This window comes from Aulonocara sp. 'chitande type north' Nkhata Bay, linkage group LG14 (assembly GCF_057382095.1).
Source record: "Aulonocara sp. 'chitande type north' Nkhata Bay isolate Kocher_YH1m ecotype deep benthic linkage group LG14, A_spYH_male_GT1.1, whole genome shotgun sequence".
Lineage (NCBI taxonomy): Eukaryota > Metazoa > Chordata > Actinopteri > Cichliformes > Cichlidae > Aulonocara > Aulonocara sp. 'chitande type north' Nkhata Bay.
This window is the reverse complement of record NC_141357.1, coordinates 32,777,410-32,793,877: the sequence shown is the minus strand read 5'-3', so window position 1 is coordinate 32,793,877 and position 16,468 is coordinate 32,777,410. Positions and strand designations below refer to the sequence as shown.

General features: G+C 40.2%; 1 protein-coding gene across 2 annotated transcripts; it reads right to left on the bottom strand.

Annotated features, from left to right (window-relative positions):
* Positions 1-67: 67 nt before the first annotated feature.
* LOC147315001 (capZ-interacting protein) lies at positions 68-15,521 on the bottom strand. Of its 2 annotated transcripts, none has more exons than XM_086262145.1 (6): positions 15,371-15,521; positions 3,450-3,536; positions 3,242-3,307; positions 2,618-2,686; positions 1,672-1,884; positions 68-1,146 (listed from the first exon to the last, which is right to left on the bottom strand). In XM_086262145.1, the coding sequence occupies exons 1-6, from the start codon at positions 15,374-15,376 to the stop codon at positions 736-738; spliced, it is 852 nt and encodes a 283-aa protein (XP_086118271.1). In that variant the 5' UTR covers positions 15,377-15,521; the 3' UTR covers positions 68-735. The 2 variants fall into 2 exon arrangements, with proteins under 2 accessions (XP_086118271.1, XP_086118272.1); XM_086262146.1 differs by having other exon boundaries at positions 3,450-3,533; positions 15,371-15,437.
* Between the last annotated feature and the right edge of the window lie 947 nt (positions 15,522-16,468).

Genomic DNA, 16,468 nt, shown 5'->3' with positions numbered 1-16,468 from the left:
GATGTGGTATATTCACTGATACATGACGATCCAACAAAAGGAAAAGAAAAAACAAAACATAAAGGTATTCGTTATGTAAGAAAGAAGCAGTTTATTTTCTTAACATTTCTGTGCATGATTTCACAGTAGCACTGTGATTTCTATATTTTGAAGTATACAAAATAAAAAGACAAGCATAGATCAACATACATTAATAACAAAACAACTAAGTTAAAATTACATACTTTGCTTAAAGTACTTTGGTATGACGTCAAAGCATTTATATATCTGCTTACATATATATGAACTATCTAATACATTTTTGCCTCTTACCAACCCACAACGTGGTAGCTTTAAACACTTCTGTGGATGTGTCAGGTACTCCTGATATGGAAGTGCACTCTTGACATTTCGACAAAGAAACATTTGCATTAAAAAAGAAAATTATAAAACAGGAGTCTTACAGACTTGGTACGACATGATGGATGTTTCCTGTGCTCAGGGAATACAGCATTAACTGCCATACTCATTTCCATGTGCACAAGCAGCTGCTTCTCATGACTCTCCAGTGTTTTGTTTTGTTTTTTAACTTATCAGCCAGTAGTAGGCGACAGAGGGACTTAAGAGCTGATATAAAGAGATAAAACCTGAATAAAATAACTCTTAAGGAGGAGTATTTCTCTAACAGTTTCTCAGAAAAGCACTGAATAACTTATTCATATATTTGGTATTTTTCATGTAAACATTCACACCCTCTCACTTCCCTCCTTCATCTGCCTCCTGAGGTGTCTCTCCCTGCCTTTCTTCTGCCCTAATGTCACCTTCTTTCTGCTCGGCAGGCTCTGAAGCCTGCTGTTCCTCCTTCGAAGCATCAGAGCTTCGGTCTTGTTCTGCTTCATGCTCCATGTCTTCCCTGTTGTCGTGGTCGCTTTTTGTCATTTCAGCGTTTGCAGTTTCACAGTCCCCTTCCTTGTTTTCAGCTTCTTTAAGACTACATTCAGCTTCCTCTGATGGGCTGTCCAAAACCTGGTTCTTGACCCCATTTTCTTTTGGGCTGCACAGTTCACATGGGGACAGTCCACTCCCGAAGCCTTCCGCCTCCTCTCCAGCTGATCTCCTGTGCTGTCTTGTGGGCAGTCGCCTTTTAAATGACAGTCGTGCGCGGGTCTGTGTGGAAAAAATAAGCAAAAGGATTAATTTTACATCTGTAAGAGTGTGCAGGTTTTCAGCTTTAAATGATGCAAGTAACTGTTTAGGTTTAATCAGCATATGCGTGACAGCACCAAACAAATGACACCCAGGGACTCTAACTAGGCTAAGGGGATTACATCCTCAATCCACCCAGCAGGAGCACACATGAACTACAGGAGCATCTTGCTTGAGCTTATCCAAGGCCGGCCTGTTTAAACAGACGTTGCAGAACCCCCACTGAGAAGCACGTCAGTAGGGATGGGGGGGAAATGTACCTGGCTGTGGTATCACAGCTTATTCGGCAATTAGCGTGAGAAACACGGGGCTTCAATGTGACAGCAACTCATGTTGGTCATTTTGTGACAAAAGTCACACAAAATTCACCACGAAACATAAAAGAAAGTTAAAGGTGTCATGTAAGGTGCATTTTGGCCTTCTGAAAGTTCAAAGTAATAAGATAAAAGTAGCCTAACTATACTATAAGGAGGAAGCACACAGCACCTTGTTGATGCTTGGCAATGGGGTCCCTTCAGGAGGGCTGTCGAAGCTGATGGGTTCCTCCTCTTCACTGGATTGATGCAAGGGTTGCAGGGTGGGAGTCAGAGGGCTCAGGCGGCTGCAGGGCATGGTGGGGGACAGCGGTGCCTGTGGCAGTTTCACCTCTGGAGTCTTTGGTGAAGGCAGCAGAGCAGTGGGTGACAGAGCGAGGTTGGCCTGAAGGGCAGGAGGGAAGATCCTGAAGCCAAGATACTAAAATTCTTCCATGAATTTTAAACTTCAATAACTTATAAACATACCAGAATAACAGTTTACTGAAACACAGAACTTGCTTTATAAGGAGATTAGGTGAAGCAGAAACTAAACTCTAGCATTTCTTTGAACATGTGTAAATAATATTTCCAGTCACAACGTGAGCATCGTTCTTTGAAAACTGAATTTAACTCATTACTTTACAGGCCTACCTACTTGATATTGCTCTGCGTACAACTACAACATTCCGGTCTTAAAATGTCACTGCTATAAGTCTGTCCTTGAAAAATCAAAGTGCTACAAATAGCCGACAAATTAACCCCGCCAACTGATGTCCTACCTGCACCGGAGAGAAAAGAAAGAGGGAGAATCGGCAGCCCTTTTGTCCCATGGCTGCCCACCGTGTGAAATTGCAAACCAAAGGAACTCAAGTAGCAAGTTAAAGCCTCGCCAGAACCTCTGTAGTCTGTGATCCAATTAGCTCATTAATCTGTGCAGATTGCTGCATAAGGCACAAGCCTCTCCCCTTTTACCTCCCTGCATGTGAGCGGCTCAGGCACCAGTGAAAACAGAACAGCGGGTGGCAGTAATGCTTTAAAAAACAGACTCCTGAATACTCACTGCAATAACCCATCATTAGTGAGCTTTGCAGCTTTTTCCCCCCCTCCTTCACCAATGAACCATGTGTTGCACCAACCTGCAGTTTCTCAATGACGGCAGAGTTCTTCAGCTTGACTTTAATGGGATTTGGTGGAACAGCAGATTTCTGCCAGAGAACACAGTTAATGAAAGACAAACATACAGTGGATTCACAACTAATATTTGCTAAAAGCTAATATTTATCAAAAGTTAATATTTACTAAGAGCATTGGTTGATTGTGCTTTAAGGCGCTTTTTCTTATAAAGTAGCCCATTAAGGCATATGTCCTACCAGATGCTAAGAATTGTTATATACATTTAAACATATTTCAGTTTTGTTACTAACAAAATATACATTTTTATTGTTTTTTATGCTTATGTAACATTTCTGTTGTGCTTTTTATTGGCCCATAACTCAATGATAGATTTGCGTAGTTTGTTTGGCATGTTGTCATTTTACTGGGAGGAAAAACAACAGGCCTTTCCCAATGATTGAGGCAGAAGAAGAAAACCAAAAACACAAATAATAAAATACCACATTTATCAACATTACACTACCCACTATGTTGAAACTGTGAGGCTGCAATGAACATGCACAGTAAACAAATCCAAGTCTGTCTTCTGGGGACTTTCAAGAAGCCAAACGTAACACGCGGGTCAATGAACGAACGCGGTGACTCACATCTGACTCGTCGTTATCATCCGTTTGATTTCGCAACTTCAGGGAACACGGAGGTCGTCTTCGAGGCTACAAATTTAAGGGAGGAGAACGAGCAATGATTCACTAACTGCTTCCTTTAAGAAAGCACATATATTTGAATAATGTTCTGCACGGACATACATGTTTATAGACTTTTGTTTTGTTATACAGGACAAATAAAATGCATTACCTCGCCATTTGAGTTGGGTATTGGAAGAATATGACCTTTGAACTTTCCGGCCAGCTCAGCCACCGACGGCTTGGATGGAGAATTCTTCTGAAAGAAAGAAAAAAGGAGAAAAAGTGAAAAATACTGTATGAAAACTTAAATATACTGAAAAAAATAATAATTAGTTTTAGTATTTCACACACAGACTTCAAAGGTTAATGACAATTCCACAATCGTGACACAAGAACAGTGAATAATATGATAATATTAAGCAATATTTCTATATAGTGTGTATATACTATAACATGAAAAAATCAAAACCTTAAACATAATAGTGCATCAAGACTTTGTCATGGAAACCAAACTGTGGAACTGAAAGGCACTTTTAATTACACCCCCCCCTACTTGTCTAAGCTGAATGTTGTAACAAAGGGGTATAACTTGCTGAACAAACAGAGCTAAAACATCATCCATTTTAATAAACATGGCATGTGCAGAAGGCAGCAGAACACAAATCATGTTCTAAGATTAAATAAAAAAAAAAAAAAAAAAAGAAGTTTTTCGCTTCCTTCTTCTTAACAAGACTCCATCAGCGTGCCGGTTTAGTCAGGTCCTTAGAGGATCTCATCTAGAAAGCACAGGAAGTGAGCCCCCCCCCCCCCCTCTTTCGCTCGGTCTCTGCAGCTGTTCCACATCACGCTGCAGCCTGTGACAGGAGGGACCTGTCCTCTGCTTCAAACTGTTATCACTTCTTGGCTGCTTTACTTTCAGTCTCTCCCACTATTCCCAAGCTGATTGCTAAACATCCCTCCTCCGCACTTTGCTTTGATGGCCAGTAACTCCACTCTACCGTGGCTTAAGTAATAAGTTTGCTGACTGTGTCAGACCTAAATCTAAATTGAGAAAAACAACATCAGTACTAGTTTTTTTCCCAGGGTCTAGGTGCATGTTATACCAAGTATTGGAACCGTGCATTAGCTGAGCTATTTGTTTGCATAAGTTGGCAGTCGAAGTTATGCCAGGACTGTGCAAATTCCAGTGCATGATGCAGCCTTTTAATGGTTTGCATTATATTCACTGCTTGTGGGACCCCTCCTTGTCTCTTTGTGGCTTTCATATTACATCTCATTACCATCATACTTTTATTGACCACTAAAAAGCTCGTGCCTCTCCTCACATCTGCGATTCCAGTCACATTTCCTGGGTGTGCACTCGCAGTTCACCCGCCTTGCACATTTTGAACTGTGGCCCATGAAAACATGGATCTCCCAGGCTTCATAGATAGACACATTCCACATTTTAATCACACGCCTTATTTTCCTTCCCCCCCCTTGTTCTCAGCATGACCTCACCACCTTGCTCCCTCCACCCAAATACGTAATGGCACCAGCGAGCCTCGCAGTGCCTCTCGTAACATTTCTCTGCATTCTAATCCAGAGCCAGCCCTTTTCCTGAAATCTCTTTTGTCATTCACGATAAATAATAATTACAAGTGACCACCCACTCGTCATGCCATTATTTTGTAACCTCTAATTGTTTAACTATTTCCTGTCCTTCAAAAACAAATGCCTCCTTGAGAACAAAGTCAAAACACGTGCAGGGGACAGGAAGTGGAACTCTTTGTTTTGTATATCTATGCGCTGATGTTTTAGGTGAAGAAAGTCATGATTGCAGTTGGAAAATTGAAACTGCTTATGTGCAGGAAAAATACTACAAATTATTAAAATATGGAGAAGCAAGTAAAAGTAAAATTGATATATGTAAATGTCAAGAGGGTCTAGGAGTGTTAGTTATTTAACATCTGCACAGCTTCATAAGAACTAATTGGAGGTGCATTATTATTCTTTCATCCTTCTTTTATGTAAGCCCTTATCTTTAATGAGCTTCTTCATGTGGAACGAAAATAAGAAGAAGAAGAAAGTGTGTACATTATTGTACTTTATTGAGCCCCGTGGGGAAATTGCTCTCTGCATTTAACCCATTCACTCAGTGAAGCAGTGGGCAGCCATTGGGCGCCCGGGGAGCAGTGTGTAGGGACGGTACCTTGCTCAGGGGTACCTCAGGGTAGCTGTTAAGGGGAATCGAACCCCCGACCTTCCGATCATGGGGCAACCACTCTACCTACTGAGCTATCCCTGCCCTAAATGTCACGCTCCATAAAAACTCCCGAATTTAATGACACTTAATACGCATTTATATAAGATGATAAATGTAATTCTGTTCATGCATAATGTAAAAATATCCAAGACGTGTATTATCAACACATCAGCAGTTACTTTAAAACTAGAGTCTTGCATATATTGAGGTAACACCCAAGACCATGCGACATACTGTCTGTGGACGTAAAAACAGTGGTTTTATTAGGTTTCTCATCAGCTTTGAGTTTCACAACATTTTACAGATACAAAGTCAGCACTCTTATGAAAAATGAAGTGCATCTTAACAACGCCAGTGACAAAAATCTTTTTCCTCTCAGCTCATGAACACATATAGCTTCATCAACTGTGTCACCAAGATGACAAAAAGGCTTCTGGTGGGTTATCACTACTACACATGCTTAACTTTGGTGGGACCCCAAGCTCAGTGGAAGAGTGGGAAACTATGTTTCACTATGAGCAGGGCAAACTATTTCTGGGGCTCTAGGCCTGGGAAAAAGCACCAGAGCTGTGTAGGCTTCCTGGATCACAGCTCTACTCTGTAACCCCCCGGCTCCTAAGAGAGTGTGTCCCTGGACATGCTAGACCACATCTGAAACATACCATAATCTAGCATACAGGGCAATTGAACATATCTAAAAAAGGAAATGCCTTCTAAAATGGTAAATGGCCTGTATTTGTATAGCGCTTTACTAGTCCCTAAGGACCCCAAAGCGCTTTACACATCCAGTCATCCACTCATTCACACACTGGTGACGGCAAGCTACATTGTAGCCACAGCCACCCTGGGGCGCACTGACAGAGGCGAGCCTGCCAGACACTGACGCCACTGGGCCCTCTGACCACCACCGGGCCCTCTGACCACCACCAGGCCCTCTGACCACCACCAGTAGGCAACAGGTGAAGTTTCTTGCCCAAGGACACAATGACCGAGACTGTCGGAGCCGGGGCTCGAACCGGCAACCTCCAATTACAAGACAAACTGCCAACTCTTGAGCCACGATTGCCCCATGTGTGACACACACAAAACCAGGCCCAGCTTAAATCCAAGAAAGCTTCCTGGAAATAGCTCATTTAGGTTCGCTTTTGCACAAATTAAAAGTGTTCTTACCATTCAATAGCTGCATTTTGATGCTTTCAGTAAGACTGGCGTTTAATGGATCAGAGGTAAAGTGTATCGTCTTTAAGTAAATGACTGACCGCAATAATATAAGCAGACATATGCACTATAGCCCCCACCCCAGCAAATATCTCCACACTGAACAACCACCAGCTTTGCAGTCTTTTTGACATCTAGTCGAGTTTGTAAAACAATATGAAATTGAAAGGTGTGAAGGAAAGCCACTGATGAAATATACTTCTCAAACATTGTCTAGATGTCTAGATAGACAATGTACTGCTCACACCACAGCTTTGTAAGGAGAGGATATCTATGACAGTGTAACATATTTACCATGTAACAATTTAAATAGATTTTAGATAAACATCATGGCTGCTGTAATACTTCCGGAGAACACCATGTAAGAGGATTCACTAAGATTTAGTTTGTTTAAAAAAAAAAAAAAAAAAAAAAAAAAAAAGGTTCAATTTGTCTGGTTTTGTCAGAGTGAACCTGTATAATACTTGGAAACAAAATCCATTCATTGAATTCTATTATTGTAGGATATTTACCTTATAATATAATGTGCGCTATATCAATAAAACTGAGTCTTTGTGGTCATATGGTGACCAGTTTTGACCTGAGATGTAACGTCACCATTTTAGTCATGCTGGGACAGTACTTAATGGATGAGCCGTGTTAATTTCGTTGATTAATTCTTTTAGTCATAGTTTTTATCAACAAGCTTTTTTCCCCCTGACGATAACTAAATAAAAACTAATGCACAAGGACAAAAACTATGATAAAATGTATTCACACTTGCGTAGACATATAAAAACAAGATGAAAATGTTCTGGTCAGACAAAATCCAATCAGAGTTCATCAATTTGTGTAGAAAGGCGGGACGAGTTTGGAAGTGACCCAGAAGTACTCTCCTTGTGCCGTAAGGTTAGACATGAATTTGATCTGCCGCCGACAAATGGAGCGGGAGGAGGCAAGCTCCCATGCTCCCTGTTTCTCATGAATACGTGATAAAATGTCAACACATGGGATGATAATAAGAGTAGACGCATTACACTTTTGATTTAAGGAAAATAAGACGCTTTGTAACTTTTGTAACACTTCGTTTTAGCCAGTCTACAATAATGTTACGATATTTAGTCAACTAAAACTAGAGTAAATGGGGGGGGGAAAAAAAAAAAAAAAAAAAAAAGGAATTTAGATACTAAATTATGATTATAACTAAATCAAAATTTGCTGCCAAGTTAACACTGCCCGTGAGAACGGAAATATTTGATGCAGTCACATCAAATACTTTAAATCCTCATTTATCTGAGTGTGTGATGTTGGGGTACCCTGATATACAAAGAGCACGGCAAACAGTCAAATATCACTTCTGCTGGGTGGTCACAGGGTTGGGGTCGAACACGAATGCACCTGAAGAGATTTAGGAAAAATGTGGATATTATCTACTAGAGTAATCAATAGATAAAGTGAGAAAATTAGAAAAAGTAAAATTGTACTAACAGTGGGACCAAAACTGGAGACTCCCGTTTGCCATCAGGAAGACGTTTCTATGGTTACCTATGAGGTTTAACAGTGTCTTTAAATAACTAACTGAGAAATTAAGGTGCTACAATTTCTTTAAAATCAATATACTGCGCTAAAAAGATATTTTGAAATTGCTAAGAAAATTATCTACGAATTCCACATTTTCTCTGTGGGCTGTGCTTAGAGACACAAAGGTTATTGCTAACCAGTGCCTTAATTTTTAGGCTGTGGATGGAGACACGAGGTTTACTGTATGACTAGCAGAAGGAGAACAGAGAGACCACAGATCACACAAAACCAGTTATTGTCCGTTCCTGTGATTCCCATTTCCAGAGGCAGGAGAGAAGAAGCACATGATGTTAGTCTGCGTAAATCTTAAACATATCTGCTTGTGCAATTGTCTGAGAGCAAGAAGCCATGTACATAAAGGAGCTGATAAAGGTGCTGTCTGGCGCAGGATCTTTTAACTCTCAATCCTAATAATGTCTAACTGGCGAGCCTCAGGGTGTGGATCGGTGAAAGTGAAGATAAATGCAGCACACAGCTGTTCAGCAAGACTTTGTTCCATAGGTTCACCAAGCCTAATGGCTTCAGTTTGAGTCTGCAGACTTTTCACAAGTCAGCGTGTTCTGCCAGGGGGAAAACCACCACAGTTAGCAGCTCCCTTCTGCCTACACATGTTAAGTGGCGAGAGAACAGACAGGCACTTTCTTGCTAGCTGCATTTCCAGGAAAACATGATGTGTTTTTGGACCAGACCTCATCTGAATATGTCAGTTTTCCACTGCCCATTACTGGCACCACCGTTGTGTGTTTTCACTTACGTGTGCTAGTGTTATAAAAGGTCCTGAATCAGAGGGATGAGGTAAATGGACAAACTCATTCACTTGTTGCTGCAGCCTCCGGGGAAATGGGAGGTACTGCAGACACAGCCTAACACTGTCGACTGAGGAGACAAATATTAAATAAGCATCCAGAGAAAAGGAAAACAAATCCAAATGACCCGAGAACAGAAAGCTGCAGATAAAGTTATTTTTCCCAAGAATACCCAGAAGGCCAGAACACATTTTTCTCAAATGTGATAAATGCACCAACAATATCAATATCCCAAGTGACTTTAACTGCGATTTGATTAAGAAATTGTTAATGTGGGAATGCACTGTTTAACAAGAATCTGAGAAACAAAAGCTACCAGAATATGTGAACAGCTCATGGTAGAGATTACAGCTCCCAAACATTTGAACTTATTCAGGAAAACTTTAGTGAGTCTCACAGGGCTCTGGTATTCTCATTCACTCTGATCCAAACAGCACAATGACAAGCCATCAGCATAGTGAATCAGATGGTTGACATTGTGGACTAAAGAACACAGACAGTCACGGGATGACATCATTCAGTGAAGTCACTTTAATTACATGGTACCTGCAGTGTGCCAGAGGATCTGGGATCTGTTCAGGCATAGCGATCATATTTTGGCAATAGCCTGAATAGTGTAGTGATGGAGTAAAGGGATTTGAAGTGGCACATAAGTATGAAACTGGATGTAGACAGTGACATTATATATGCTGCTTGTGAATAAAACATTATTTTTTCCCCATGATTTCTTTCTGTTGGGAATTCAATCCTCCCACTTTTCCACTACTCTACCACTTCCTCTTCCCAACATTTTCTTAACTCCATTCCTGGCACCACAATATTCTGCTAATGAGAGTTGAACTGCATGCGTTTCTAGATCATTTCAAGCAAACTTAAGGCTTTCAGACCGGAGATTGTGCAACAAACAACCACCCTGTACAGCAGGATGTCATTTGTGTTTCAACTGAAAACCTTACAGTTTGACTTTACCCTACTACCACAACCACAGAGACCCGAGTAGTATCTACATGTCACCTGTGTTCTACACTAACTAAGGATAGTTTCAAATCTTATTTAGTGAATTTATAAAAATTTGATTAGGTTTCCAAACAGTATATGTGGACAGGTTAGCCTAACATCAGCCTGCTACAACATTTAAACTGAATCATAATTTTACTGGCAGTAGAAAGTCTCTAAAAAGAACATGGTGGCACAGTTTAGGTTTGCTATGTTTAACTGAACAAACCACAAGACTTTTGATGATTTGGTCTTGTTTTGCAGCCAGATAACATCTTGCTGTCATTGACTCGTACAGCAGCTCCTATGTACACCGCAGTATTCTTGAGTCACATGTGAGGCTATATGTCACACAGCTAAAGGTTGACCGAATCTGGGTCATTCAACAGGACGATCATTTCAAACTTCCCAGAAAATCTGTAATGAAATGGCCAAACATCAGCCTGACAGAAACACGCTGGTGTGATGTTAAGAGCTGTGCATAAACGAATGCCCACAAAACTCAAAGAACATTGTAAAGAAAAGTGGGCCGAAATTCCTCCACAGCGATGCGAGAGACTGATAAAGTCATACAGAAAACAATTTCTTTGAATTTTTGCCACAGCAGAAAAAAGATATTGAATTGTTGGGCCTACATAGATTTTTACAAGACTGCATGAAGTGCTATGAAAACTCTTTTTCACATGACTGTACATGCCCAAACCCACAGGATGCACGTGTCTTCCAAGCTACAACAACCTAAAAATCTCAATACCTTTCACACAGTACATTCAATAATAAAGCAACAATGATGAAATCATAAATATTCAACATCTTAAAGAGGTTGCAAGATTTTCCTTTTTAAGAAAAATGCAAAAGTAAATGTGGGAAAAAGGGCAATTGCAAACTATGTGCATCTTGCAGCATTTATTGCATTTGCACTACTTTCTGCCAAAAAAGGAAATCAAGAGCATGGCTAAATGCCACATTTAGAAGAGGGTGGTTGAAGAGGTGCAGGTAGCAGGGGTTAACTGTTCTGCAGGGAGATTTGTAAGAAATGTATAAACTCATGATGATAGTGTTTTTGTAGTTTCCACTTCCTCTGTTTGGCTCACTGTTCTCAAAATCCTTCTGCACGTACCTCACATTTTTTAGACTTTGCGCTGAAAAGTCAGCATGTTTGAGAAGCTGCAGATGTCTAAGACAGCACAAACAGCCCCCCCGGCCTTTACAAACTTAAATGGCTTTGACTGCAATAACTTGTACCCTGTCAGCTCTGTCAAGATGAAGATCTCAAGAACTTGCCTGCAATAACAAAGCTGGGCCAGAAGTTGTGTTGCCAGCATTCAAATTACAATGATTTCTTCATGGTGTACATGCATGCGTTCATGGTGTAATTTTTAAGGGCAAACAACATGCGTGTTTTGCTTCTACATATCAGTGTCCTCTGCGTTATCTCTTCTGTAGTTCCCACCCCACACACAGTATCTCTCTGCTTCACGCATTGCTTTGAACTGTTAGCTCTGACGAAGTCTCGTCCTGATAGCAGAACCTTTTGGTCTGTGTGGGCTGCAAATAACAACATTGTTTAGGAAAAGAACAAAAGTGTTGCAGTAAAACGCAGCAAAAGCATTTAGAGGATTATGGGGCTTAATGAATCATTTGATCGGTCGTAAAGGTGCAAATAGCCTCCTATGACTCGAGGTGCTATAATGAGGGTCGACGTGGAGAAGTAACTTCAAGCAGCAAAGCAGAGAGTAGACATATGCAACACAAGGAGACATAAAATGCCTTACTTTGAATTAAACTTGGGCAATTTCACATCTGATGGGAACAATTAAACTGCTTCAGCCAGCTGCAGAATCAAGCCCATTTGTCAACCAAACACATTGTGTGCATCCCTCAGGCGTGAAAAATATTATAAATTTACCCAGTTCTGATTTTTTCCCCTCCAACTCCATTTTTTAGATCATCTCATCTTTTATTGTTGCAGCTCACTTCTTGCTGAATGAACCGCCACCGACTCCTAGTATGATTATTGTCATACTAAGGAGGATGATTATTGTCTGCAGACAATAATCTTCGTCTCCCTCTCCAGAAAATAATCATTGCACTCATTCATACAGTGCATCTGCATCTTCATCTGGGAACATGCACTGCAAACATTATCAGAGAATCTAAGCATTTTTAAGGAGTGCAAGTTACTTTTTTGTAATGAGCATAGTCCAACTCTCATGTCAACAACAGTTAAGTTAGGCCCCCCAAAAAAGTGTTTATTTTCACCCTGTTACTGTTATCCCCAGGGAAACTGCATGCATTGTGAAATAATCAAGAAAAACTGCAAAGAGCAATAAGATTCTGCATGAAATTATTTTGCGATTACATCCTTTTGGAAGTCAAAGCTTTTGTATAACAAAAATAAAGTTAAAATAAGTAATAAGTAATTAGCCTATAGAAAGCATAAGTTAACTACAAGATGCTGGCTGTTTGTCCAAATGTCACCCAACTCATCCCAACAATGCTCAAAACTGTTTTGGAAACATAAGTGAATTTTATTAACTGTAAAAGTCACAAAACATTGAACAGACACCCCACTGTGTGTGCTTTAAACGGAGATATAGCCATAACGACTCCGTGACTCAGAGGATAGGCCACAGTGTCTTCCACTTTCCTTGATCTTAGTGTTTTGCATTCCACTGAGTTTCACGGTCAGTTAGGTGTCTGTTTTATGTTTGCTACAGAGTGGACCATTCATTCGGTGTACTGAAACATGGCACATTAGCACTGGTTAGGAAAACAAGGCAAGGCCCATCAACAGGAATTAAATAATAAAAAAAAAAAAAACACTGTCCAAATCACACATATATGGGTTTATTTTACCACACATTGTCTAACATTTATGCAAATGAGTGTAGCGTATGTTTAGTGAGATAGTACCTCATTTGCATTTTTAAATGAGAAAGTAATTAACTCGGAAAGTTTCACGGTGATATCTTTGAGATAAACCGTTTTCAGATAAAAACCGAGGGTATATTACCACAGGCATGAGTACATTTATTTTTTGCCAACCATTTTTGAGCTGAAATGTCAGCAGTACATGTCCCAGTTTTATTCCTACCTATCCACTGAAGTATTTTTTCCAACACATTCTTGGAGTAACAACCTTTGTTACCTTTGTTTGCAAATTAGCATGAGCTTAGATAAATAATGCCAGAAGTTTCTTCCTGTTAAAAAGGAGTTTTTCCTTCTCCCAGTCACCAAGTGCTTGCTCTTAGGCAGTCGTCTAATTGTTGGGGTTTGTTCTGCATCGTTGTACCATTTTTACCTTGCAGCATTAACCACCTTGAGGCGACTGTTGTTGTGATTTCGAGTTAAATAAAACTGAATTTAAATAAAGCCACAGGTGCATGTGAAAGTAAAAAAGTCACCAAGTTTAATGGTGATCGGGAATATACATGTTTATTTTCTTTCTTTTTTTACTCTTTTCGTCTGTAGTTGTAGTATACAACCTTTGACAATGGACTACATGTACCAGTGACTGCAGCGCTGCGAGCACCATTTAAAAAGACATGTTGTTGTAATGCAAAAGTGGAAAAACTAACTCATTAGCAAATGTCTGGCTGGTACAGACTGAGTTTCTGTGTTATTGGTCTCTTTACTTAGGATTACATAATAAATGTGCATGCCATATGGTTGGCAATGCGATCTCAAATACTCAGTCCTCCAGCTGTGGGGATGTTTTTCCATGAGAGGAAAACCACCACACATGCATATACAGTACTAATTTTCAGGTGTTTGTGCACATACACACAAACACACAAACACACAGTTAGAGTTCCTAGAAGGGAAACACAAAGTTTAAGAACTTCCATGTGTTAATCTTCTCCTTAGGCTGGCTTGAAGGCGGTGACGTAAATCAACATTTGTGACCGTGACCCATTCTTTGTGACATCCAAAACTAAGCTAAAGACACTTGGATGACAAATTTCACTTCACTAATTGTGGTAATTGCGGAAAGACCAAATGAGCTCAGTCATCAATAGATCCATGAAACTGCTGACAGGTAATAGCAGAATATCCGGGTCTATATGCTGTTCACAGGCTCCCAAATCAAGTCACACTGGGTTTTTTTAGAGGGTACAGAAAATGCATCAAATGCACATCAAAGCTTTGCTTCAGGATGAAAGTTCAGTTTTTGATTATTTTTTATTTTAACAGTTTCATTTCACTGGAAGTATTTCAAATCATAAATACTTGTTTGTTAAACGCTCTTATCTTTCAAGATTTGAAGGTGGTCCCTATTTGCTACACAAAAAGTCGAATAAACTCGCAAGGTGAACAAGTCGAAAGCAATTCTAAAGAATGTGAGATCGGTTTTGTTCTCCGTCTTCTTCTGTGGTTGGAGAAAAGGGGTATTTCTGCTATTTTCCACATGAGATTAAAAAAAACTTAATAATGATGTCTGAGGGAACAGCTTGTTTTGCAGGGAGGAGGCCGGGAACCTGTGAGCACACAGTGCAGGGGAAGACTGAACAGACTTCCTATACCATAAAGAAGAGCTCGTGTTCTTTCTTTTAGCTTCAGCACAAGTGAGTAAAGGAAAGTTTGGGTTCTGAGAAGTGGCAGGAACCCCCAAAAGTCCTTACAGAAGACTTAAAATTAATAAAATAGCAGTTTGAACTGTAAATTTGCCATCGCGGCAAAACAGCATCTGGTGAAAGATGTTCTAAGAGTTCCGTTTCCTTCCTCTACACTGCTGTTGTGTTGTTAAATTGTGACCACAAACCTGTTATTGAAGCATATCAGCCGGAGGCTCAAACACACAGAGCCAAATAGGTTAAAATTGGTGTGTCTTTAGTCTCTATGCTTCAAAAACACACACACACACACACACACACACACACACACACACACACACACACACACACACACACACACAAAAAGAAAAATCCAAAAAGTGAGTCTGAGTTTAAAAGCACATCACGCTGCTATCACGTGCTGATTGCTATCACAAACCACACTATATGATCATCTTAGTAAAGACATAGGACACGCTCATAATGAACCATTGGTCAAACATTTGTTAAAACATTGCGCAAACAAGTCCCAGTTCCCCCACAAATATCCCAGTAATAATACTGAGCACAAATAAACTCTCCTATGATGCAATGCCTTAATTTCAACCACACAGTCTCTACACACAACCAGATTAAATGTTAAAAACATCTGGCTGCAGAGCACGGGCTGCATAACGACTGCGCTCGGAGTCATATATATAGTTTCTACCTCCATCCTGTTGAATGTGGAAAAGACCGTCCCCTCCTGCGTAATTCTCTCCTTTTCGGCCTCTTGGAGCGAACTGCTGGGTTGTGAGGAAGGTGAGAGCGGGGAGAAGCGTAGCTCGTAGATAGAAACTCTGTGTTTATATCTGGAGCCAAATCAGCCTCATGGAGGTGGGAGGAGCGGGCAACTTTCACGCGCATTTGGCTCCTTCAACGCCGTCAAGTCAGTCGGATTGAAAATGCCACTTTTCCCAAAGCCTTTCAAAATAAAACGCACTTTGCCGTCACTCAAAATTACTTTTGTCTTGCAGGTTTGGCAGCTGCAGGGCCGGTGTTGTGCCAAAAAGTGATTGCCTGCCAAAAAGTGATTTCCAATGTTTCCGTGTATTTTTTATGTGTAATATCTTTACGTATGTTGGTAAATAGACTTCGGTGAACAGCGTTTACAAAGGGGTTATATATAGAATTAAAATATTATCTGTTTTTTCAAGTATCTTTATAACTCTGTGTTATTGTACTCACATTATAACCAATCCGGTCCTTTTCCCCCACTTACAATATTTTTACTGAACTATTGTAATATTTGCTGCCATTTCTGCTGTCTTACTCTTACAAAAGACATTTTTAATGTTAATGAGATTTTTTTTTAACTGCATAAATAAAGGTTCTATAAAAGTCACTGCCAAAAACTGATTGCGGCTTCTACCTTGTTACACGAATGTTGTTTGTGGCTCAATATGACTTTGTGTCATCCATGAGGGATGCATTTGACATATGTTTCACATATTATAGGCCATCAAGTTACTTATAGCAGTTTAAATACGAGCAATCAGTTTTTGGCAAATACCGGAAATCAGTTTTTGGCAGACAATCACTTTTTGGCACAACACCCGGTCCGTGGCATAGGCCGTATAGGCAAATGCTAAGGGCGCCGTCCATCAGGGGGCGCCACGCCAGTGCCACAAATGTTAAAAAAAAAGAAAAGTTGGTACTATTATTTCTAAATACAAAAAATAATCCCACGTTAATTAAAATGCAAAGTAAAGCTTATTTAATAGAAATATTATTTGTTACAACATTACGCCCCCCCCCCCCCCCCCCC